Source organism: Alosa pseudoharengus, unplaced genomic scaffold (genome assembly GCF_046254945.1).
Source record: "Alosa pseudoharengus isolate Yale_2024_CS ecotype anadromous, Long Island Sound unplaced genomic scaffold, YU_APseudo_1.1 YU_APseudo_1.1_scf_2, whole genome shotgun sequence".
Lineage (NCBI taxonomy): Eukaryota > Metazoa > Chordata > Actinopteri > Clupeiformes > Clupeidae > Alosa > Alosa pseudoharengus.
This window is the reverse complement of record NW_027468663.1, coordinates 4765123-4788779: the sequence shown is the minus strand read 5'-3', so window position 1 is coordinate 4788779 and position 23657 is coordinate 4765123. Positions and strand designations below refer to the sequence as shown.

The following is a 23657-nucleotide window of genomic DNA, read 5'->3' as shown; positions in this document are numbered from 1 at the left end:
AATCATCGCTGGCAACTCCACCCTTGTCTAGTGATGTGCACTACCGCTCACGCTGCACTTCGCCTCGCCTTATCAGCTGCAGACAGGCAGAGACAGCCGAAGACGACCAAGAGGACCTTAAGCATCCTGAACTCCTAGGAGATGTCTTCCAATATAATTACTTGTGTCTCCATGCAACACGTCATATTCGATTGGTTGAACTGATTGTACGATGGGACTAAGTTTGGCCAGTAAATTTATCTTATTACTCCTTTTTTTGGAACTGATAGGTAAGACGTTTTACTTTTCTGTCGAATGTCCACCCATTCTTAAATTATTGTGATCTGCAAAGTAGGTTATAAACTGAATTGTTGAATTTTAAGCATTATGACAGTTAAATGAAGTAGGCTATCGTAAAACTGTGGCATAACTGAAGACTGCATGGGCTTTTGATAGCTTAGCCCATCATCTGACCTGCAAACAAAGTCTTCTAGACTGAAATGGGAAAAACGACATAAGAGGTCGTCCCATCTGAAATAAAATGCCCTAATGAAATATTATGATGAATAGCCTACATCAATGGTAGCTTACACGTAATTAGTAAGATAAAAAAAATGAGATTAACAATCTACAAGCCTACATTTTATAATGAACAAACTTTAAGGTTAAACCCAAAAACTTTCAATCCGAAAATTTAGCCTAGGCTGTCTCATCAAACTTCAGGCCTGTCATAGGCTACCCCATTTAATGACTAGTTTTGACTAACCATTTAATGACTAGTTTTCATGTGTAATTGGCGGTAATTGGTGTTTTATGCCTTTGGGAGACCTGGAAAAGGGTTGGATCACGAAAGGCATTTGGGGATCCATGTGAAATACTATTCATCTTAATGTGATTGCAAATGTTCGCTTTATCAAGTTATTGATTCGAAAATACCATTCTGGAATTCCCTTTGTACAGTAATCACTCACCACGCCTGGTTGGTCTACTACACTCTTTGCCCTTTAGAGACTGAAGTGAAGTTTTCACGTTCCTTGTGTGCTTGTCAATTACTGCCTGCTTTTTCTTTGAAAGCAACACTTACATGACTTGTTATTCAATCAGATGACCATAACATAGCCATATTGTGTAGGCCTATACCTTGCTAGGCTATGAAAATAGGCTTTAAGAGCTGAGCTGCTCTTCGTCTCTAGATCCAATCCAATGAACCAACCAACTTCTATGCATCTATAGGCCTACATATCGCCTTCAATCATTTTTAGGGGACTTTTCCAGTCTATTGAGTCTGTAGCCTACTAGATTCACATTTGACAGAAACTCAATGTAGCCCAATCTATTTAACAGGCTTTCATAATGTCTGTCATTTTTTGTCATCTTTTTCAGCCTCTAGGCCTGACTCGGTAGATGCTGCATGTGACGCGGTATTCAAGGGTTTCTCTGACTGCTTGCTAAACCTGGGAGAAAACATGGTCAACTACCCTCAGGCCCTCAATGACAGAGAAAACCTTCAGACCCTCTGCTCGTATGTATTATCCCTTTCGAGACTGAGTGTTTTTTTGTTTGTTTCTGAAACATTGAAAACGTCAGGACTAAAAAGTAAAAGTAGGACTGAAAAGAGTGAGTGGGCGCAGGCGCAACCAGGGACAGGCCCATGGGTAACTTGCCAAGTATGAGGCAGATGGCCTAAGCACGTTTCAGTCTGCGTCACTGCAGGGCTCATCATACGATGACAAATACACCACATTTAGAGAAACATTCGCGATTTTATATTATTGGACAAGCATCTCATGCACCACATTCTTATACAACCAGGTAAACCATCTAACAGCCTGGGTAGCTTACTTTGCTAGACTGACTTATTGAAGGGATGGTCGATGACCAGTTGTTCCACCAGTCGTTGTGTAGTCATTAGGCTACCACTACCATCAAAACTTAAGCAGTCCATTGTAGTTGTAGTCTGGTCATCTGCAGCTGGTCATTAACTCAAGATGAAAATGTGAATAGTTATAGTCATTGTATTTCCCAGACTGAATAGGTCATCCATCCCTTAATTGGGAAAGGTCACTTGAGAGGTCCTTGCAATTTATTGATTCGGGTTGTCTGAGTCTACACACACACACACATTGGAATGACAGATATAAACAGAGACAAACAGAAAGACAGATAGAGAGAAAGAAGCACAGCACATTTCAGTTCTTCATATGTTGGAATTGTGATGTTTTTCCCCATTTTGCAGGTATTGGGATGACTTTCACTCTTGTGCCACCACAGCACTCGCAGATTGCCAAGAGGGGGCAACTGTGATCTGGGAGCAACTGAAACAGCAATCCAGGAGCTTGAACTTTGAGGGGAGCCTATTTGAACTGTGTGGAGGAAACAGCAGGGCATTTAAACATAGCTTGTCTTATGGAGTAACGATAATGTTTACAGCTCTTTCCACACTGGTGACATGGCTTTTTTACTGAGACGAGAAAACAAAATAAAGCAAAGCCAAGGACTGCCATTAGGCAATTTTGCCTAATAGGCATCTACATCTCATAGGAAGCAGTGCATTAAACAGTAATTATGGAGTTATGGCATGGGACAACAGGCCATTATCGCAAAAAAAGTATTTACTGTGGTTTGCCAGGTTTTTAATGCATGATAAGATCGGCTGCTTTTCAAGCATTATTCAATGACAAGTGATTATAGTATTTTCTGTTAAAGTGTATTGCACAATTTTCTTTTTTTAGTTTGTTGTCAGTTTTGATGTTGACCTAGTTGAGTTGAAAGCAGGCTTGTGCAAAATTCCAGAATTGAATTGAAACTGGCTCTTAAATTCCAGTTCAATTCTTGAATTTCACTTGCATTTCAATTGAGGTAGCAAACAGGAAACAGAATTGCAATTTGAATTGTGCACAACCCTGGTTGAAAGATATCTCTAGAGTATGTTGGGGCATTTAGAAAAGAAGTTCAAACTCAGGAAATATCAGGTCTTAAGAACTCACCTAAATCAAATTAGCAAATGTTGTCTATTCTCACAAATGGCGATATGTGTATTGCTGTGGTAACAAAGAGTCCTGTGATTTACTTCAAGTTTGTTTGCTTGGACATACTTTGTTTTGCACTTTTGATATGCTTTACATGTCATACCTAATTTGTACATACATATGAATAAATTTTAAATTGCTATCAAATATGTCTGGTTACAATAACACCAAGGAAGGTAAAACATATTACACTTCTAAAATCTATTACACTTCTAAAATCTATTTTAGATAGACACAATGAAGATAAATTCAAGTTACAAATTACAATTCAAGTGACATTTTTAACAATATTCTCTATGACAGTGGATTTTTAGCATAATGTGATCAGCCCATTCAGAATAAATTATCTGAAAGGTTGCGCCACATTTTCACTGAATGTTTCTCTTGATGTTTTGTAAGCCTGGTATTGATATTGCACAAATAGCCATGTTCAGCACTTGGCTAATCAGAGTTTGGTAATAAATGTAAATGTAAATAAATGTCAATTATTGTAACTGCAGGGAAAACCATGAAGACCTGTGACTCAGTTTAGGCTTATGCCTGCCCCTTGATTCCAACCAAAATCTGTCACTTTCATGGCCTAATTTTATGTTAAGGTTAAGGTTTTTTTTAAGTCATAATGAACAGAAATGTATTTCAGGAATGGAAGCTTATCAAGTTTGAATGAGAAATGAGCATAAGCATATCCCAAAAGTGACAGAACCCCTAGTTTCTATCGCATTGGCAGAGAGAACAATCTTGTGTGACATATAACTCATCCCATGAGCATTAGGCATATTGCTGTCATTCACAAGGCAAGTGATTATGCATTAGGTGAGTTAGAGAAGGCTTTGCACAAATGCATGCAATATATTGCAAGCTGTGGTCAATTCTGAAAGAGTGCATTGTTTTTCTTATCCATATTTTAGCACAAATGTCGATGTTCCTCAGTTGTGTGGAAAAGTACATGGTTTCCATGACAACCACTGTTCCTGTTACTCCAGTGATGTATGATGGAACAGACAACTTGCATTATTTCATGTAAAATTTACAATCTGTTCTCGGGGACAAGGGTAGCACGAGATCAAGAGCAATATTTTCAGTTTCGCTGTGAATCTTTTTGTTGAGACCAGATCTGACTGCTTTCGAGATGTCTCTGCTGCTGCCAAAAGGACTGAAAGCTCAGAGCATTGTGTCGCTTTTGGGTGGAAACCTTGTTACTCCATATTTGTTTTGGAGAAAAATACAATGGATATAATGGATTTAGACAAGATTTAGACAAGGTTTCCACCCGACAGTAGCACTATGATATGTAAAGAGAAGCTAAGTGAGTTATATGAATTGGTCATGGGTTCTTCTTTCATGCTTGGTCTTGTCCAGACTGTTGCATAGGGTTTTGCCATACTCTGCATAAGGCACTCAAGCGCATAATTTCAAAAATCAATACAGAGCTATCAGGAGTCGGGTTTCCATCTCATCCGGTGTCTGACCGTGTGAAAGCCTAGAGCATCACACTACTTTCTATCCTCTGCATCATTCCTTGGCAATTCTTAGGCTGTTACTTTCTCTAGGTACATAATGTCATAAATTGAGAAGCCACTTACGTCAAGTGTTTGTGCCTGTCCTAGAGCTCCTGAAGCAGGGATGAGAGCAGTGCATAATCATTTATTTAGTATTGACACTAACTGCAGAGAGCAGAGCATCATGATTTGTGCATGTACAGTACATGATTTGTCTGTAGAATCTCTCTTTGTAGTCACAACATAACACCCAGCCACGGTCATGGCCCTGAAAAGAAGTGAAGATGTTGTCCATCCACAGGCAGCTCAGTCCCCCATCCCCTCCTCCCCACTGCAGCAGCAGCAGGATCAGTCCCACCTTAGCTATATATATATAAGAGCAGTCATGAATAAAAACACATCCTCGGTTTAATTGGGAAGGAGAGAGGCATGCTGGGGTATTAATGGCATAGGAATTGCAGCTGTTCCCTCCTGTAAATCACCACGCGCTCTCCCTCCCTCGCTCTGCGTGGCCTGGTTGCAGCAGCAGTTGTGCCGCTTGTGAGCTCCCCGCCCCCAGTGCTGAGAGCACATCTGTCCTTCTGGAGGTGTAAACCATGTAGACCACAGCACTGAAATAAGTTAAGGTGGGATTGCACAGTACACAGAATCTCACCATGCCGATGTGGCAGACTTTAATTAGAATATTTTACACTTGGCAGATATAATTTGAATGTGTGATTTCACATGGGCAAATCTGCTGAAGACTGAATAGCATTTATCACATACAAACTGGAACATTTGGTCATATGGTCATATGTATTTTGGACAGGTAGTAGTGCATTCTGTAACAATATTCCTTTTATCAACCAAGGACCTTGAAAATGACAAAAAAAAAAGATGTTTCAGAGTGCTCTGTTCAAAGGCAGTCTCAACATGTGCAAAAAATCCATGCCCATGAAGAAGTGGAGGATTAAAATACTCCTTTTTCATATGTTGTTTCTCTATGGACTATTAGTACCCTTTACACTGTTTATCAGTTGTAGCAAGATATTGGTAGACCTTGATGTCCGCAAATTAAAAATTGTATGTAACAAAAGAAAAAAAGCCCTCCCCTGCTGGGTGCCAGGTTACTGAAATATTGAAAGCCCTGTCACAGTGGACGGCGGATGTCTCTATCTGAAGTGGGGCAGCCAGCTTAGATATTGTGCACCTGCCATCTGCCTGTGAGGATCCCCGTGGAACAAGAGGCACTCCCTCAAAAGGATCCTGAGAGAGTTGATAATAGCACTCTTAAAACTGCACAGAACCTTGTGAAAGCAATTGATACACAGAAGAAAAACATGTTTTAAAACATATTATGATATAATTTTATGTTATAACATTATATATATAATATACTATAATATAATATAATATATATAATAATCATGGGTTATAATCATGACATATTTAACAATCAAAACAATGCATTGAAGGAGCATGGAACGTGCCCAGTTGTGTAGGGCTGGAGGAGGAGAAGGCTGCAGAATGACACGCGGACAGAAGACGAGAGCTGATGATGGATGAGTAGAGCCATAACCTCATCGGGTTCCCAGGAAGCTAAATATCAGTTCTTCCACACACAGATGACTGTGTGTGTATGGGTGGTGACAGTGACCTTCTAGTGGTGACGATGTCATGCTCATGCTTATAGTGCAAACACTCACGCAGAGTTCTTCTACTGGTGAATTTGCTGCATTGCATATTTAAAGAGCCAGAAAGGAGAGAGAGATACATGTGCATTCATACCCAAGGGTTTGAACAATCAGTCACAAATTATGTAAAAATGTTTAACTACCTGAATGTTCTGAATGTTTGGGGGATAGTTGTCTGATGGCCACTGCTGGCCAGAATGAGTGGCACAAGAACTGAGGACACACAGGATGAAATCATCAATGCAAACACATGCACATTTGACACATTTAAAAATGACAAATAACTGCCTCTGAGAACGTTTGGCAGCCTGGATCTAGGATCTAAAGATATACATCTAATGTTTCAGGAGTATCTTCACCTCTATCTCCTTCCTCCTCCAAATGTTCTCTCTCCAGCATTTTTCATTCCTGTGGTCCTCTCTGCTAATGAATTATACAATACTGTGTGTAAGAAGGCTTAAGAGTGGTCACTCAGAGAGCCCTGAGGACATAAAAGAAGAGGATAGAAGTATGAATAATACACAGCTATCAGCACTATCAGAGAGAGGGGGGGGGGGTGTACAGATGGGTGATTCCCAGTATGTGGTGACATTTAATCTCCAGATGATTTGCTTACTCTTATTTTTTTTCTAAATTGAGTCACATTTACAACAAACATCTTGAATGATATATTTAGTGATTCCACTTCATTACTACAGTAGATATAATGGTCATTCAAAAAATATATTTTGTAAACACGCTCTTTAGTTATATGCATTTGATCTTATCACCCACAGTGCAAAGTACTGAACTTCCCTTCAAAAAAACTTTCTCTATTCAAACAAATAAATGTAGGTGTTACTAGAATTATTTATTAGCATGTTCTTCATTTGTTATGTGGTCCTGAAGTCATCCTCTTTCACCCTGTTAGTATGTACTTTCTTGCCTCCAGAAAAGACTTTAATTCCAAGGAGACCATTCTCAGGAAGTGAGAGCATTATTTATTTATTTATTAATTTTTCAATTGGAATTCAACTGCAAACTGAGTCAATTACTGTCACTTGCATCCTATGCAAGTTCTTAACATAAGCTTCTACGTCATTTTGAAGGTAAAGAAACTTGTAATAGGAAGAATGATCCATTAATCCAGCCATACCCTACCTGTCTACGGAGAACCAGCCTTGCAACTTCGCTCTCCCCCGATTCAGAGTTTCACCAATTGCTTTATGCCATTTGTACAATAGCCTATTTGTATGAAATCATGTAATATTATATTGTCTATCTTTGCCAGTTTGTAAACAAATACACATGTAGCCTACCATGTCTAAGGGGAAGGGTGCAAGCATGAGTGATGTTTACCTCAATTGTGTAAAATACAAATACTCCACAACTGTAGGGGGAGCCCAGTAGCAGAAAAAAAACACCCAAAACTGCACTGGATACCCTTAAAGTTCCACCCTGATTGATTATGTTTGGAGAAAGTAGATTCTATAGATCTCGCAAGGTCTACAAAACAGGGTGGAATTTGGAATTAAATTAGAATGTTATGTACATTCCGCCAAAAATATGTAAGGGATCTGGGATCATTTATAGAACGCCTTTTGAATGAAGTTTCAATGCTAGAAGTGACCGAACTACTTGCGGTGTGATATGAAAGACGTAAAGCTGTTGCCATTTCAGTGGTAATTACATGAATATATTTTACCGTAGAACGTTGGGAAATCCCATTCAAGTTAATGGAGCGTTCTACAAGCATTGTGAAGAGCAGTGTAATATGTTAATAGTTTGAGTCAATAAGCTTACCAATGTCAACATGTATTCTTTAATAGTTAAACATGTCATAATTCGGATAGAATGCTACAAATATGACAAATATTGATTTTTATAAAAGGTTATAAAGCTAAGATTTTGCCGCATGCCAGGAATCACCCATCATCCAAAGATGTATAGAACAGGACAGAGGTTCTCAATCTTTTTGGGGCACCCCAAAGGTCAAACCAAAATGCCAAGGGACACTGAATTATGCTTACTGATTATGATGAATATCACACACATTATTTCATTCTCATATGCCCATACCTTTTCTATACGGGTGTTCATGAGCTGAGCATAAAAGAAGAAAGGCAAGTTATTATATCCACTGATTGGGATGGGTGATTTTATGCAGTTGCTCAACACATTTAAAAAAGGTTGTGCATATGACTACCTAAAACCGTTTTTAATTAAGAAGCTTCCACAGATGCATTTAAACCCTTCTAGCAAATTTCATGATTTTGTACAAAAACGCATTGGGTTCCTCAAAATTCAATGGCACGACAACATCACTTTGCCTCACGGCACACCGTCGCATTCAGACTACACACACATGCAGTCATTAAACATGGGGTTGGAACATCCCGGCCTTTGATATTGTTGAGATGTCTGATATACTAGTAATAATATACTGGTATTATGTTTGGTGATACATACAGCATATTTAAAGTAGCCCCATTTGTGACTGAACAACAGTAGGCTACTCTGAAAAAAGCCACAGATGGCTGTGAATCACCCATCCTATAAACAATTACACATTTCATTTTGGATATTAAACAGTACAGATGAAGTTGAATATTTTTGGAGCTGCCTATCGAAGATAGTGATTCAGTCATTTCGTTCAGCACATACCAACATTCAGCTCAAAATTCAACAGCAGCAGCTATTTTTTTGGTGCTTTCACATTCATCAGCATGTCTTCATTATTTGCACTTTGTTTTGAAATACCCCCATGCCAAATATACAGCAGAATGTCTCCAAGTTAATGGCTGGAAAAACCAAACCTGAAGCTGTCAGTATTGAATGGTATGGTGGTGAAATAGTGGTGTTTTTTAACACTCTGCATGCATGGTTCAGGAAGAAATATCATAAATCTAACTGTCACCAATTTAATGGGCACCAGAGATGTCATCCCTGGGGTCCTCCAAGAGGTATCCCAGCAGCAGAAGTCAAGAGGCCCCCAGTTTGCCCTGTGCATTGTCTTAGACAGAGTAAACATTTGGCTTTTTCTCTAGTGAGCGAGCGGGACCTAGTCACAGCTCATTACTTACCCCCTGCCCAGTGCTGGCAGCGTGGAGAGGAAGGAGGGAAGGAAAGGGGGTGGGGGCATGAGAGCGTGGGTGGAGTGGAAGGGAGGGCTGGAGAGGGTGGGCACAAGAGCGTGGGCGGAGTGGAAGGGAGTGCTTGGAGGGGGTGGTAGTGGAGCCGCGCCGACCTTGAGCTCATGCTGCCAATCTGCGCATCCTAAAATACCACAATCTGTCTTTGCTTTGGACGGTCAGCCCCCATCTGTGTGAAACTGTCCCGTCTTGTTAGCAGCGAAACACATTGCAGCCTGGTGGAGTGCAGGGATAAGACGTTGCTCATATGCAGTAATATCCTGTGTACTGGTTTGCCTATCTGAGTAACAAAATGCTTACACATTTCGGCACATTTAGGATATAAAACCAAGATTGTACACAATTACTAAAATGATTAATCTATTTGACTGAATATTTTCATATTCAGTCACTATATAGATTATCAATAAGAGAGTGCTTATAATGGCAATCCGAGCTCCACAGAACCTTGTGCAATCAATTCTGACCCACAAAAAAAACATGCTTTCATCAATAGTATAAGACTGAGCATTTGCTTCAGCCTTCATGCACATCAGCTAATTTCCTTGCTAATACAAGGCTGGAAACGGCTGCTAAGAAGCACCAGACAAAACAAATATTTATCCTGGGCTTAACAGGCACTGGGGCATGTGGTAATGGAAGGGGGGTTGTGCAGAGGAACTGAGGAGGTTGAGCTGGTGGGTCTGTCCATATCCCTCCTGCATCGCAGGCTGTCCCTGGACAAGAACTACGCCCAATGGAATACAAACAAGAGTGAGCCATCTCCTATCGGCATCTGTTAACACTGTCAAACAAAGGCAAGAACTGAATTTTATGAGTAAATAAAAGGCAAGTACTTTTTAGCTAAAAAATAGTGACTGAGACCGAGAACAGGGAAATGGCTGAACACGCTTCAGGCAAACTACACTTAAAAACTGGTGCTGCTTCAATGCTTTGACAAGAGGTCCTTAAGACAGACACTAGGCAGGCAAAGCCTGTGCCCTCCTGTGCTCCTCTCCCCTCCCTCTCCTCCTCTTTACCCCTGGGTACAAAACTGGGATGCTAGGGTGTGTGTGTGTGTGTGTGTGTGTGTGTGTGTGTGTGTGTGTGTGTGTGTGTGTGTGTGTGTGTGTGTGATTAACACTGGGTCCCATATGTTTCAGAAGAATGCTGGGGCACACCCAAGGGAGTCCTGCTGTCAGCCACTGTCAGATATGGGCCAAAAGCATACACTATACTCCCCTTAATGAGTTATAGCAGTTACAATGGCCTCAACTCTCTCTCTCTCTCAACAGCTTTCAATCAGCCAATCCATCAATGGGACCTACCTTACAGATATTATTTCATCAATAATTTTCTTGTCTCCTACCTGAAATCCTAGCCCAACACTGCTACACAACCCATCCTCAGTTTCAGTTTCCAAGTGTTCCGATCCACTATCCTCCCAGCATGCCTTAAATCATGAGAATTAATGACGGTTATTAGGAGCAAATAATAACACTGCCAATTATCGAAACAACCTAGTCATCATTACAACATCGCTGACACTAGAGATTTGCATAAATTGCTCATAAATGTCTCTTGGGAAAAAGTGCTATGGACTCATATCCATGTGTGACACTTACAGTTAGTCACTAAAAATCAAACATGACTAAACAGCACAGCAACCATGTAAAGTTAGGTTAAGGCATATCTCAAAGCATGGCTGTGTATACAGACTGATCCACAATTATCTCTTAATGTTTGATATTGTGTGATGGAGTAGGCTACATTTTCCTTCTAGTGTAAATCCAACTCAATCAGTAACAAAAAAGAAAAAAACAAAACAGAAATTGTTTATTGACAAAGATAGGTAAGATAAGATTCCTGAATTTCTCCTTGGGGATCAATAAAGTATCTATCTATCTATCTATCTATCTATCTATCTATAGGGCCGATTGTATGTAAAACACTACATAATGCTCTGTTGAACTCCTGCAAAATACTCCCATCTGGTGGCAGAAAATGAAACATGTAAAGGATGCTGCAATAAATTCTCTCTGCAGTAGAAGCTACCGGTACTTCAGTTATGGCTTGGGCCTATCTGTAAGCTAAAGGCTGACAGACTCTTAATGCTCAGACGCCAGCAGTGTGAGCACGTTCAGTTCCTCACATGAATTTTAACATCATTATGAGACCTGAGGGGTTTTGCCAAACCAAATTTGAATCCATATTTAGCAAAGACGGTTCTTTAGAAGTTTCAAGTTTGACCTGTGTGGTTTCATAATAGCATATTTAATTATTAACAATTAATTAATTGCAGCGAATTCAAGTTGCATGAGAAGCCATTTGGTTGCAGAAATGTGAAATGTGTGGATTCCTAGAGTGTCTGTTCACATATAGGCCTAATCCATAGGCCTATGCTCCATAGCACGATAGCCGACATGCTCAGAAGGGGTGACTTTCAAAACAGCAGTAGGCTACAGGAAGGAAATATCACACCATCCCAGAAGTCATTTGTCCCCAGGGCCATTGAACTGTTCAATGCTTCACTTAAGGAAAGAGGAGAGATAGACTTCTCTGTATAGTCTGTCTGCCTCTTCACCCCCTCCATGTTTGGATACTGTCTGTCCACTAGACACTTTTTACCACTGTCTTTCTGCCTCACTGTTTGCGTGCTATATTAGCACATATGCATAACCCCTCCCTCTATGCCACAGTCGAACTGTGGCCACACTTATACCTTTTCTTAAAATAGTTATATATATAGATATATAGACTTTATTCTTGCACTGTTGCACTGTTGGACTTACTCATTTGCACTATCACCATGACACTCACTCACACAGAGCACCTTACCTTACCTTACTATGCACAGAGAATCACAGGCTCAGTCCCTGCCTCAGTCATTGCAAGTGCCTCTTGATTGATTGTTTTTAGAATTGATTTAGATTAAGTGTTAGTTAGTATAATTTGTATTTTAGTATATTTAGTATATTCTGTATCTTCTACTGTCCTTATTGCTTAGTTGTGTTTTTTATATTATATAGCCTACTTTTAATTACTTTTTCTGCTGTTAGTGAATGTGTGTGTGTTGTCTGTATGCTACTGAGACCTTGAATTTCCCCTGGGGATCAATAAAGTATCTATCTATCTATCTATCTATCTATCTTACACCACTGAAGAATAGGATACTTACAATGCATGCAGTTTCCCCTTTGTGTGAATCTGTGTCTGAAACCTAGGCCTATATTCACCTCTTCAGCAAAATGTTGAGAATGAGTTCACCGGGTGGACTGGATTAAACACATAATCAGAGTGTAGGCCTGCGTGTGGCAAACTGATTTTAAAACATTTGTCTTTATTCTCAGTCCATTAGCCCACATGATAAAAACTGACGATACATCCATGTCAGCAAACAGACATGACCTCAGTTATGGTTATGGTGGCTGTTTTTTTTTTTCTGAAGGATATTAGCCTAGGCTATATCTTCTGTCTATTTTCAACCACGGTGCTATTCTCTTGGTAAGGCCTAGACTAGAATAGTTTAAAGCCAAAGCAACACGCTGATTTCACAAGTATGGATAGTCTAACAAAGTTTGATGCCGGCTACATTGTCTCACACAGGCAATAATCTAACTTCCTATGTCATTGCATTGGGGTCCTCTTGTAAACATGGCGTCGTCCAGCAAGGCACAGGTTATCTCCCTCTATCGGATGCTAATAAGGGAAAGCAAAAAATTCCCCTCTTACAACTACAGGTAAGATGAAGGTTATCAAATTGGTGACAAAGGTCACTAAAGCAATTGTGATTAATGTATGATATATTGACGACGTATTTGCGGGCGTGATGGCTAAACTAGCAACGTTAGCTAAGTAGGCGACCTAGTGTGAGCTGTTGTTAGTGTTAATGTCAGCACTAACTGGCTTCTTCGCTGTCTAATGTCTACCTTACGAGCTTTATGGGTATAATGCCCTTGTTAAAGTCAGTTATCTAAGCAGTAACTGAGATCACTTACAAAAGTAATGCTGCCAGAAACAGTAACTGGCCGTTGTGGCCGCGGCTAACATGGTCAGAACAAGAAAAACATGCGTCGATTCTGTTTATAGCGTAGCTACCGTTAGTATTCACTGACCTATGTAGCAGCTAGCACTAGGCTATCATGGAAGTTATTATGACCGCCGCTAGCGAAGCGGTCATATAGGGATTGTCAAATTTGTTTTTGTTTTTTCATCTACTTAATGAAATTTTGGTCAACGATACCCGGGGCACCGAAACACCGGGGCACATGAAATTTGGTGGGTATGTAGCCCCACTAGACTTTTACGGAAAAATTTCGTTTGGTCCCCGGGGGCCACTCCCCCTCCGCGCTGGGCCCCCCGAAACCCCTAAAATGCAGTTTTTCCTAAACAACTACCTGAACCGTGGCACCGAGGATGACGACATTTTTATGGTATTGTAACGTTTAATGCACACGACACCAGCGTTGTTCAATGGCAGCTTTATTGGCTCACGAACGAGGGCAGGGACTCAGACACAGATCACAATACACACAGAGCAGGTCAAGAAATCACACACACTACACCAACAGGGGAGGTCCAGCCCCCCACACGAAAAGGAACACACACGAGGGATAACTAAAAAGGGAAACAGGTTACGATAAAAACACCAACTTTACACTTCTAACTTAGGAGAATAACTACATAAACCCCCCGATTGTTCACCCTCATGTCCCAGCATGCCTTTCGCTGGAGAACGCTAACACAGTCTTTATGCGCCGACGCTACATAGCTCCCCCAACAAGCCGTTGCCGTCCTCGGCAACGACCACGAGGTAGCCACATGCTAGTGTCGGCGCGCGTCGCCCGCCACTCAGTCCAGCGCGACAGTACCGCCAAATCACGTGGGGTGCACGCGCCGCAGGAGCTCACTCAGCGAGGCGCCACGCTGCTAGCAATCCAGTTTGGGCGTGCTAGCAGCCACGTGGCCGACCCGCTCGTCACCAGCTCCCTCTCAGCAGCCGCCCTCAGGCTGCACTTTCCGCGGCGTGTCACCGCGGCACTCCTCTTCTCCAGACGGGGCCCTAGGTGGCCTTACAACCGTCGACACTGTACCAAGCACCGGGGTTCGAGGGGGGCCAGATGAAGCTGCGCCAACGCCACTCCGCTCCGTCGAGTCGCCGACCAGGACAGACAGGCACCGACTCCACAGCAACCGGACCGCGCTGAGCACTCCCGCTGCAGCTACCGTCTTCGGCGTCCCTCCTCGTGTTGCCATCTCGCAGAGCCGTACTGCTCTGTTCCCGGCCCGTTCCACTCCTTCGCGGCCTCGGCGAAGGCACGACCCCCAAGATGGTCGTGCTATCGAACTCCACACAACGAACTTTTTTTTTTTTTTTTTTTTTTTTTTTAAAGGCGCCGGCCAACAGGCCAACTAGAACTAGCGCCTAGCACTGCACGGTGCCCCTCACACGCACCCAAAAGTTAAAACACACAAAAACAGTCACACTCTAGAGGGCCTTTCCGACGAAGCTGCCCCACCGACGTGAGTTCGCTGCCCTCAGCGGCTCCGCCAACCTTCCATCGTCTAGGAACCTCTTCCTCGCCGCACTCCCTTGGCTCTGCTCACGCGTCGTGGCTCGCAGTGGAGTCAGCGCCCAGGCCAGCGTTGTCTTCTCCGCGACCGCTTCTTCCGGCCAGATCTCCTCCCATGGCAGCAGGCAGGTCCCGGCGACAGCTCCTCTCCTCCGTCGGCTGTAGCGATAGCAGGCCCCGAGCTTTTTAGTAGCCCTTACAAGGGCTCTCCCTGGATCCTCTTGCGTGGGCCTCCACCCAGTGGTATGATCTTCCACTCCCCGCTTCTCTCGCTGGGCGGAGGCCATGTTCGAAAGTTGCTTCTGACACCAATGTAACGTTTAATGCACACGACACCAACGTTGTTCAATGGCAGCTTTATTGGCTCACGAACGAGGGCAGGGACTCAGACACAGATCACAATACACACAGAGCAGGTCAAGAAATCACACACACTACACCAACAGGGGAGGTCCAGCCCCCCACACGAAAAGGAACACACACGAGGGATAACTAAAAAGGGAAACAGGTTACGATAAAAACACCAACTTTACACTTCTAACTTAGGAGAATAACTACATAAACCCCCCGATTGTTCACCCTCATGTCCCAGCATGCCTTTCGCTAGAGAACGCTAACACAGTCTTTATGCGCCGACGCTACAGTATGTTGGTGTCAAGCCCCACATCAACCTAGCCCATAATCACTCATTTGTGATTTGCACCCCCCGGTAAAAAATGAAAATGCAATATCATTCTGCTTTAATCGCCCCTCTCTTCAGTAAAGACGTTCAGAACTGTACCAAATTTTATGTGTATGATTAACCTGACATTCTCTGGGGGTATGCCAAGTTTCGTAGAATTTCATCCATGGGGGGGGGGTCTAAAAAATTAAGTTATGTGTATATTTAGTGACTGCACACTCATTGGCCTGTAGATGGTGGTGCACACATATACACACGCACACACACACACACAGTCACGTATACCATCAGTATCGGCAATTAGAACGGCCGATACATAATTACAAATTCAGTAGGATTAAAGGAAAACCAAATATTCATCATAATAATAATTTGGCTGCATTTCCAGTATTGGCGTCACGTAGTCGTTTGTCCACTAGATGGCGCATCGTTGCAGTGAGACGTAATTTTGTTGGAAGTTAATCTAAAGTGGGTTGGAAAGACATATGCTTCCTACAAGGACAAGACTGTAGGCTACAGTAGTTTACCACAGAGAACGTCTAAGGGTAGGATGATTTCTGCATGACATGTAATTCCCATTTCCTCTTGAAGCCGAAATAAATCTGAGAATGTTTATCGGACATGCTTGTTTTTTTACTGCAGGTAGGCTAGCAGCTACGTTAATCCTATCAATAGCAGAACGTAGGTAAAATAATGTTACCGTTAGCATGGTTGAGTGATGGAGGCCAATTTGATTATTGATGTATTTGTAGAAAACCATAAATGCGTTTATAGGCTACCAAGCAAATCGATAACAGCACTAATTGTATCTTTCGACTGTCATCTCATTTGCTTATGACCATAACCTAGGCTACTAACAGGAGCTAAGTGAGTTAGCCACAACACGTTCGCTACGTGATGGTTTTTTAATGGAAAATATATAGGCTACCTGAAAGATAACCTGTCTATGATGCATCCTAAACACCGGGCTGGGACATTTCTGCTCAAGGTCTCAAAAAGCATCTGAGTCAACGTTCAATCCCAAACACCCATATAGGCTACTTCAATCCTCTATTTTCAAAGGTGATTCAAGTAAGGAAGAGCATGGCTCAAAGTAAAGTAACTGAAACTACATAAATTCGTCAAAGTGAATAATTTGTGTCAACTCGCCGCAATGTAGATTTATTAACGCACCCGTGATCTACATCTCCATTTAAACCAGATGTTTTAGAGCGCACGTTGAGATGTATTCAGGGCAGGGCTGTACCTACACATATTTGTTGCACGTGCTACAAAAATCATTCTTTGCGATGGATGATTTAGTACCAACGTTACACCGGTCAGATACAGTTTTGCCTATGGCTATTCCGTGAGACTGAGTCGCTTTTTGTTTGTGCGAAGTGCGTGTTTAGGGTGTGAGAGGGGAGTCGATGTGATTCCAGCTTGGTAGTTAGTCTATGCCAGCGGTTCCTAAACTTTACCCCCCGCGTACTACCGCCTACATTCCGACTCGGCTCGCGTACCCCCACCATCCGACACATAAACACATAAAAACGTAACTCATTCTATACTCGGCTCGCGTACCCCCCCCCCCCCCCAGTTAAAAAGTTATGAAAAGTAGCCTGCATAGTAGCCTAACTACATCCACATACAATATCTTATAATAGGCCTACAACGCCTGACAAGGATGTATTCGTTTAGGCTATACAGCCTAGAAAGGCTAAACTTAGGCTACCTTTAGTTTGTTAAATGTAAAGCCTAGCTTAATGTTACCTTTCTTGCCCATCTGAAATAACTCCTAGCTTTGCTCCTTCCCTCCTTTCTGTTTTTGTTGTTTTCAAAAACCTGTTATATCCGCGAAACTTTCCCCCCACGGACCACGGACCATCCAACGCATTCAAAAGTAACGCATTCTAGCTATTCCAGGCGTCATGTTTAATAAGCTGCCCTTTTTTGATGAACACATACAGAGTTTATAAATGATATCCTTTAATTTCATGTTTCCATATCATTATGACCTGATTCGAAATTATGTATTTATTCATGAATTAATTACAAAAGATTTAACATTTTCATTTTACACCTGTCCGCCATAGCCCTTTTCATCTCGCGTACCCCCTAGAAGCAGCTCGCGTACCACCGGGGGTACGCGTACCACAGTTTGGGAATCCCTGGTCTATGCGATTAAAAAACACGTGTGTGTGAAGTATCCAAACAATGATGACGCTTTCATTATGGCTGCTTTAGCCACAGACCTTGAGCTACTGTACAGTGGGTTGGGTTCCATTTAGAAGTGTCTACTTCATTCGCCCTTTCCGTGATTCGCCAAGAGGTGGCAGCTTGATACTGTAAGGCAGCGGTTGTCAAACTGGGGTACGCGTACCCCCAGGGGTACGTGGACTGATTTCAGGGGGTACGCGAAAAAATATCTAAGTCATAGCCTATGCCTTTTCAAACATTTTCTCTATCCCACGTTGGTAACTTAACTTCCGCATTTGCACTGCACATTAAAAACGTATTTTCTACGCATTAACAAAATATTCGAGAGTGGAGACAGAGAGGGTAAAGCAGCATTTCTCAAACTGTGGGTCGCAACCCACTACTGGGTCGCGGAGACATGCCAGGTGGGGCGCGAACTGACGTGAAAAACAGGAGTTTTATTTATTTATTTTTTTATCTGTAGCCAAGGCCCAGGTAGCACCCGATGCGCAATGGACGCACTGTGTTATTCATAGGGAAGCACTCGTGTCAAGGCAGCTTAGTTAGTCCCGACCTGAATGAGATTTTGAACGAGGTTGTGAGAATGGTGAATTTCATCAAGACCCGGCCCTTAAAAGCGTGTCTATTCTCCGCACTTTGAGAGGAGATGGGAGCTGACCAAAAGGCTGTACTGTTTCACAGCGAGGCAAGGTGGCTTTCCCGAGGTAAAGTGCTGTCGCGTGTTTGAGCTCCGAGTCGCCTCTTCTTGGAGGAAGAGCGCATGTTTGAATCTGCAAGCACGTTCACTAATGAACATTTCTTGACGAAGCTGGCCTATCTTAGCGATATATTTGGAAAGCTCAATAAAGCTCAATAAATCTCCAGTTACAAGGCAAAGACAAGCACCAGATAAGATCACTGCATTCAACAAGACGATTGTGTGTGAGATTAGGTGCAGATCTATTTAAAATCATTATATTCAGCACATTTGTAGGCCTATCATATGTTGACTATTGATGAGATTTGTATCATATGTTTATGATCCTATTCACTATTCTCGACAAAATTGATCAAAATAAATATTAATAAAACAATTAAAAAAAAACTTGTTAACAATTGGTGGTGTTAGGGGTACTCCAGAAGATCATAATGTCTCAGGGGGTACATGCCTGTTAAAAGTTTGGGAACCACTGCTGTAAGGTGTAAGCCATTGGTTCCAAAGGAGATTTTATTTGGGTCGCCAGCATAGCCTAGTGACAAGTGTTGTGTAATAGGCCTAGCATAGGGCCTACCTTATATCATAGCTGTCAACCCTCCCGTTTTTCCGGGTTTCTCACGTATTTTAACTTTTTTCCCGCAGTCTTCCCGTTTTAATATTTTCCCGTAAAATATCCTGTATTTTAACAATCTCATAACATAGATCTACCATCGGACTTGTCAGTCTCTGTAGGCTACTGTTGTCCTGTTGCTATTGCTACCCCTTTGCCCTTCCAGCGAAACAGATGTTTTCAAAGCATCGTTTTGCTTGCTTGAAGGCGACAGTGAGACTATTTAAGATGACGGCGTGGTTGTCGTGAGAGCACAATTCAGTGGCACCTGCATAGTGTAAGGCCGCACGCACTGTGCTACGAATAGAGAAAGAATTCCCTCCAAGTTGGCCTACCATAACTTCCCAACTCTGCACTGTAGCCCATAAACTGCATGACAGGCTATTTATATTTTTCCTTTAAAATAAACAAATGCATTTGTTCAACTTTATGAAGAAGAATTACGCTCTAGGCTACTTGGAACGCACACATTTTGTGTGCTCAGAGAATGACATCGATTACAATAACTTTAGCCTTGTTAGGGCTGTATAAAGTTGACGAAATTAATATAGGCTGTTGTTAGGCGTAGCCTAAATAAAGTAGGCTACTTTGTTGTATTGTTTAGCTGACCAATGCACGACCTTGCAATTGCGAAACGGACTAATACTGCAACCCTTCCAACGTTGAAGGACGAATGTTGACATTTTTCTGCGTGAGAAACCTGGGAAATCTCCCTTATTTTCAAAGCTCAATGTTGACAGCTATGCTTTATATAGCTTATAGTTTGTTAACAGTCACGGTTTTGTCATAACACACTCTATGCATTTTTGCATTTAGAATAGCTCTGAAACCGGGGGGCGAACACGTCGCAGGGGGGGCGCCAGTGCGTGGATATCTCAATTGCAAAATTAAACAATATTTCTATCGGGCGCATACCATGGACTAGGCTGGGTGAAAATCAAAAGATTGCGTCAAAAGATTGAGCTTAACCATGGACCTCATAGTTGCAAAATGCAAGGGAACATGAATCAGCATATTATTTGCACAAACAATAACGGACAGTAGCTCTTCAACTTTGCCCGTTAAAATGTGTGTGAACAGTCTCGCAACGCATTTCATGAAGGCCCTTTTGGACATGTCAGTTATTTGCACCACTGGGTAAAACGGCATTTTGTTTTAGACTACTGGTATTTAATTTGTGCATTGACAATAAAGCTGAATATCATTTGAACTAGATGACTACATTTATGCATATGTAGAAGAAGAAACATTCACAAAAATGGCTGTCTTGATGGCTGTTGAAAACTGCATGGAACTGACAGGGATTGTTTTGTTTAATAATAAATAAATAAATACATTATGCTGCTACCTTCTGCTTTTCCCAAATACAATGTAGCCTACAGGTGTACCTTTCATCAGTCCAGTTGCAATGGATGGACTGTGATGAACTGCCCTACTTGTGATTGTTTAGAGATTTTAAAGGTTTTATAACAATGCTACAAATTTTTTGGCCCAGAAACAAATCTATTCACCTTTGCAGCGCCAGTAGGCTATTTTGTGTGCGGAATGTGTGCAAACACACATTCCAAACAAGCATACACAAAAGTTTCAAGAGTGGGGGATGGAGTAGAAGATGGAGACAAATTCATTAATATGATTTATTTTCGCGGAATGGATGTACAGGACTGAGCGGCGGTCATATTTTGTACCGCTATGCGGTACATCTAGTTTAACATGTTTCGAGCCCATTTTGTAACATGTTATATGCCTGCTGTTAGCTCGGTGATATTAATCAACGAAACTTCTAGAAACATAAATGTGATTAGAGTTGTTCATGTACATTATTTGTTGGTCAAGAAGTGTCTGCTAAATGTAATGTAATATTACAAACACCTCATTAATAATGATTATTTGAACACCTAGGACTTATGCACTTCGCAGAGTGAAAGATGGCTTTAGAGAGAACCTTGCCGTGGACAACCCTAAAACGCTGGATGGGCTTTTAAACCAGGCTAGAGAGAGTCTTGCAGTTATAAAGAGACAGGTAAGGAAGTTAAAGAAATACTTCTCATATTAAATGTTAGGTTATTGAGTTTGTTTTGTAGCATCTTTTTTTCATTGACACACAAACACACCAGTAACACCAGCTCTAGGCATTTTTAATTTGTTTAGATAATCCGTGTTCTAGTGATAAGTGATATGACAACTCCTGGACACTATTTGAACTTTCTGACACTAAATAGGATTCATGCATACCGGATATGTAACCATCCCACCTCTTGTAACATACACCTCAGGTGGTTTTAAACATCACTATTCTCTACATCTGAATAAATGCATTTATCATGTATACAGACCTTACTGTTCTGTAACTGATCCTAGGCAGATGGGTCAGGCTCTTGAGTCGTGGATCTGCTCGCGGTTTCTTCCTATATGTATCTCCAATTCGTTTTTCCTCGCCCCTGTTACCCATGGGCCTTTCTTTTCTTTTCTCTGATTGTCTAACATTTGTAAAGCGCCATGAGACATGTGTAATGTTTTGGCGCTCTATAAGTGAAATTAAATTGAATTCTTGGTTGGCATCATGCACAGGAATTTCTGTCCCGTCAGTCAGGTATTGCATGGGCAAAAAAATTGCATTTATAAGTTTAGGCACCCATGCTAAAGTTGACTAAAAAGAGGAATAAAAATCATCTTTTCGAAATTGGTCTTAATGCCTTAATTTAAACAATTAGGAAAAATCCAACCTTTAAGGACACCAATTTTTTTGTGAATGAATCATGTATCGTAAATAAATAAATGTTATTCCTTAAAATAAAGGGGGCATAAGTAAGGAAACCCTTATGTTAAATTCCCATAGAGGCAGGCAGATATTTATTTTTAAAGGCCAGTTATTTCATGGATCCAGGATATTATGCATCCTGATAAAGTTATCTTGGCTTTTGGAATTAAAATAGTCCCATATCATAACATACCTTCACCATACCTAGAGATATCATGCTTTTATTTCAGTTAATCTAATAGCTGGTTTGATTTGCATTGAGCTTTTAGGCTAACAATAAAACCATGATATCTCTAGGTATGGCGAAGGGTATGTTATGATATGGTGCTATTTTAATTCCAAAGGCCAAGGGAACTGTACAGTTTTGTCATTGTTGATCTTTTAGAGTGAATGCATTAGCATACTGCATTGGTCTTACTGATTTAGAATAGATGCTGTAGCACTAACTAAAGTTGTGGCAAATTGTTGATACATTTAATTTTTTTTCTGAAATATTTGAAGAATCTGACTTTCATCATTGTTTATTCTATGTTTAATGCAAATCAGACTTCGCTTTTGACTCTTCATTAAACAGAATAGGAGCAATGATTATGGTACCCTTTACCTTATAAGTGAGTCGACAGGTAATTTTGAACTGGACTCTCGACTCATATGCCCCTCCCCCACTGTCGGGCCAAAGCTGGGGGAATTGAGGCTTCCCCGTTATCACTTCTGGTGCTTGGCCGCAGGGCTTCCTCAGGGCTATAGTCCGCGGGTTTCTTCACCCTTTGGCCAACCTGTGCTTAGTGGTGCTTGAGACGGTGTCCAGGTAGAAAAGCGGGATTAACTGAGTCAGATAATGGTGATTCAGTGCCAATTCAAGATACTAGTCACTTAAACTTCCCTTGCTTGATCTGAGCTTGACGTTAATGTTGAGTTCATTCAGCATGATGCAAGCTTCTGGATACTCAGATTAATGTCGAGGCAGAATTGTGGGCGGGATTTAATACAATAGAAAGTCCAATAGTTTATCTTCTTTTTTTAGGGGTACTTAAAAATCTGTGACCATTTTAGAATATCTTTGTGAAATAAACAACAAATAATCTATTTTCAAACTTTCTTTGCTTTGTTTTAGTGCATACAAAAGTGTGCACTGCTATATATTTGAAAACTGCTTTGAATTTCATCCCTTTTAAGGAAGAAATGGTCTTTCAGGCCCGTCCACACGGAGACGCTTTTTGGGTTAAACGCACTGGTTTTGCTTCATCTTGGCGATCGTCCAAACGAATCCTGTAAATGCACTGCCCGAAACCGCACTTTTTTGAAACCTGGTCCCAGGGTGGAAAAATCTGAAACCGTAGCCCTTGTGAGTTCGTTTGGACGGCGAAACCACATACTTGCGTATTGATGATGTCTTCGCCACACCTCAGCTGCCTTGGACTTGACACTTATAGTAGGTATTGCCTAACAATACTAGTTTTCATACATGACATTACGATTACACTCAGTAGGATAAATATCACAACTGGTGCTGCGCAGCGCCATGACTTGGTGGACTGAACAGTAGGCCTTTTCACACTGCCAAAATCGCCGTGATTTTATGTACCAGAATCGCGGAACGACTGTTCCTTTCACATAGACTGAGGTGGAACGGCGGGACAAAGTATCTCGCCAAATATACTACCAAGCCCCCTAGACATTTTGCCGAGTTTTTTTGTTCCGGCACCAGTGTGAATGGGTCAAGGCGGAAAGGGGAATCTGGGCGGGCATTTAGATGCTATGTCCAGCCCACCACAGGAGATTGCAAATAAATCTAACTGATCAAAAGCAGCAATAGCAGAGACAGCACATTATGTAAATCTT

General features: G+C 41.6%; 2 protein-coding genes across 2 annotated transcripts in view; both read left to right on the top strand.

The window, feature by feature from the left end:
* The first annotated feature begins 91 nt into the window (after positions 1-91).
* Positions 92-2994, top strand: nrn1b (neuritin 1b). Its single transcript, XM_076295706.1, has 3 exons — positions 92-269; positions 1363-1501; positions 2216-2994. The coding sequence occupies exons 1-3, from the start codon at positions 212-214 to the stop codon at positions 2442-2444; spliced, it is 426 nt and encodes a 141-aa protein (XP_076151821.1). The 5' UTR covers positions 92-211; the 3' UTR covers positions 2445-2994.
* A 9927-nt stretch (positions 2995-12921) lies between these two features.
* The window catches only part of lyrm4a (LYR motif containing 4 a), a 32494-nt gene continuing 21758 nt past the window's right edge, over positions 12922-23657 (top strand). The window contains exons 1-2 of the mRNA XM_076293443.1: positions 12922-13033; positions 20957-21077. Coding sequence (XP_076149558.1) covers positions 12948-13033; positions 20957-21077 — 207 coding nt within the window. The 5' untranslated portion in view covers positions 12922-12947. The remainder of the gene's footprint in view (positions 13034-20956; positions 21078-23657) is intronic.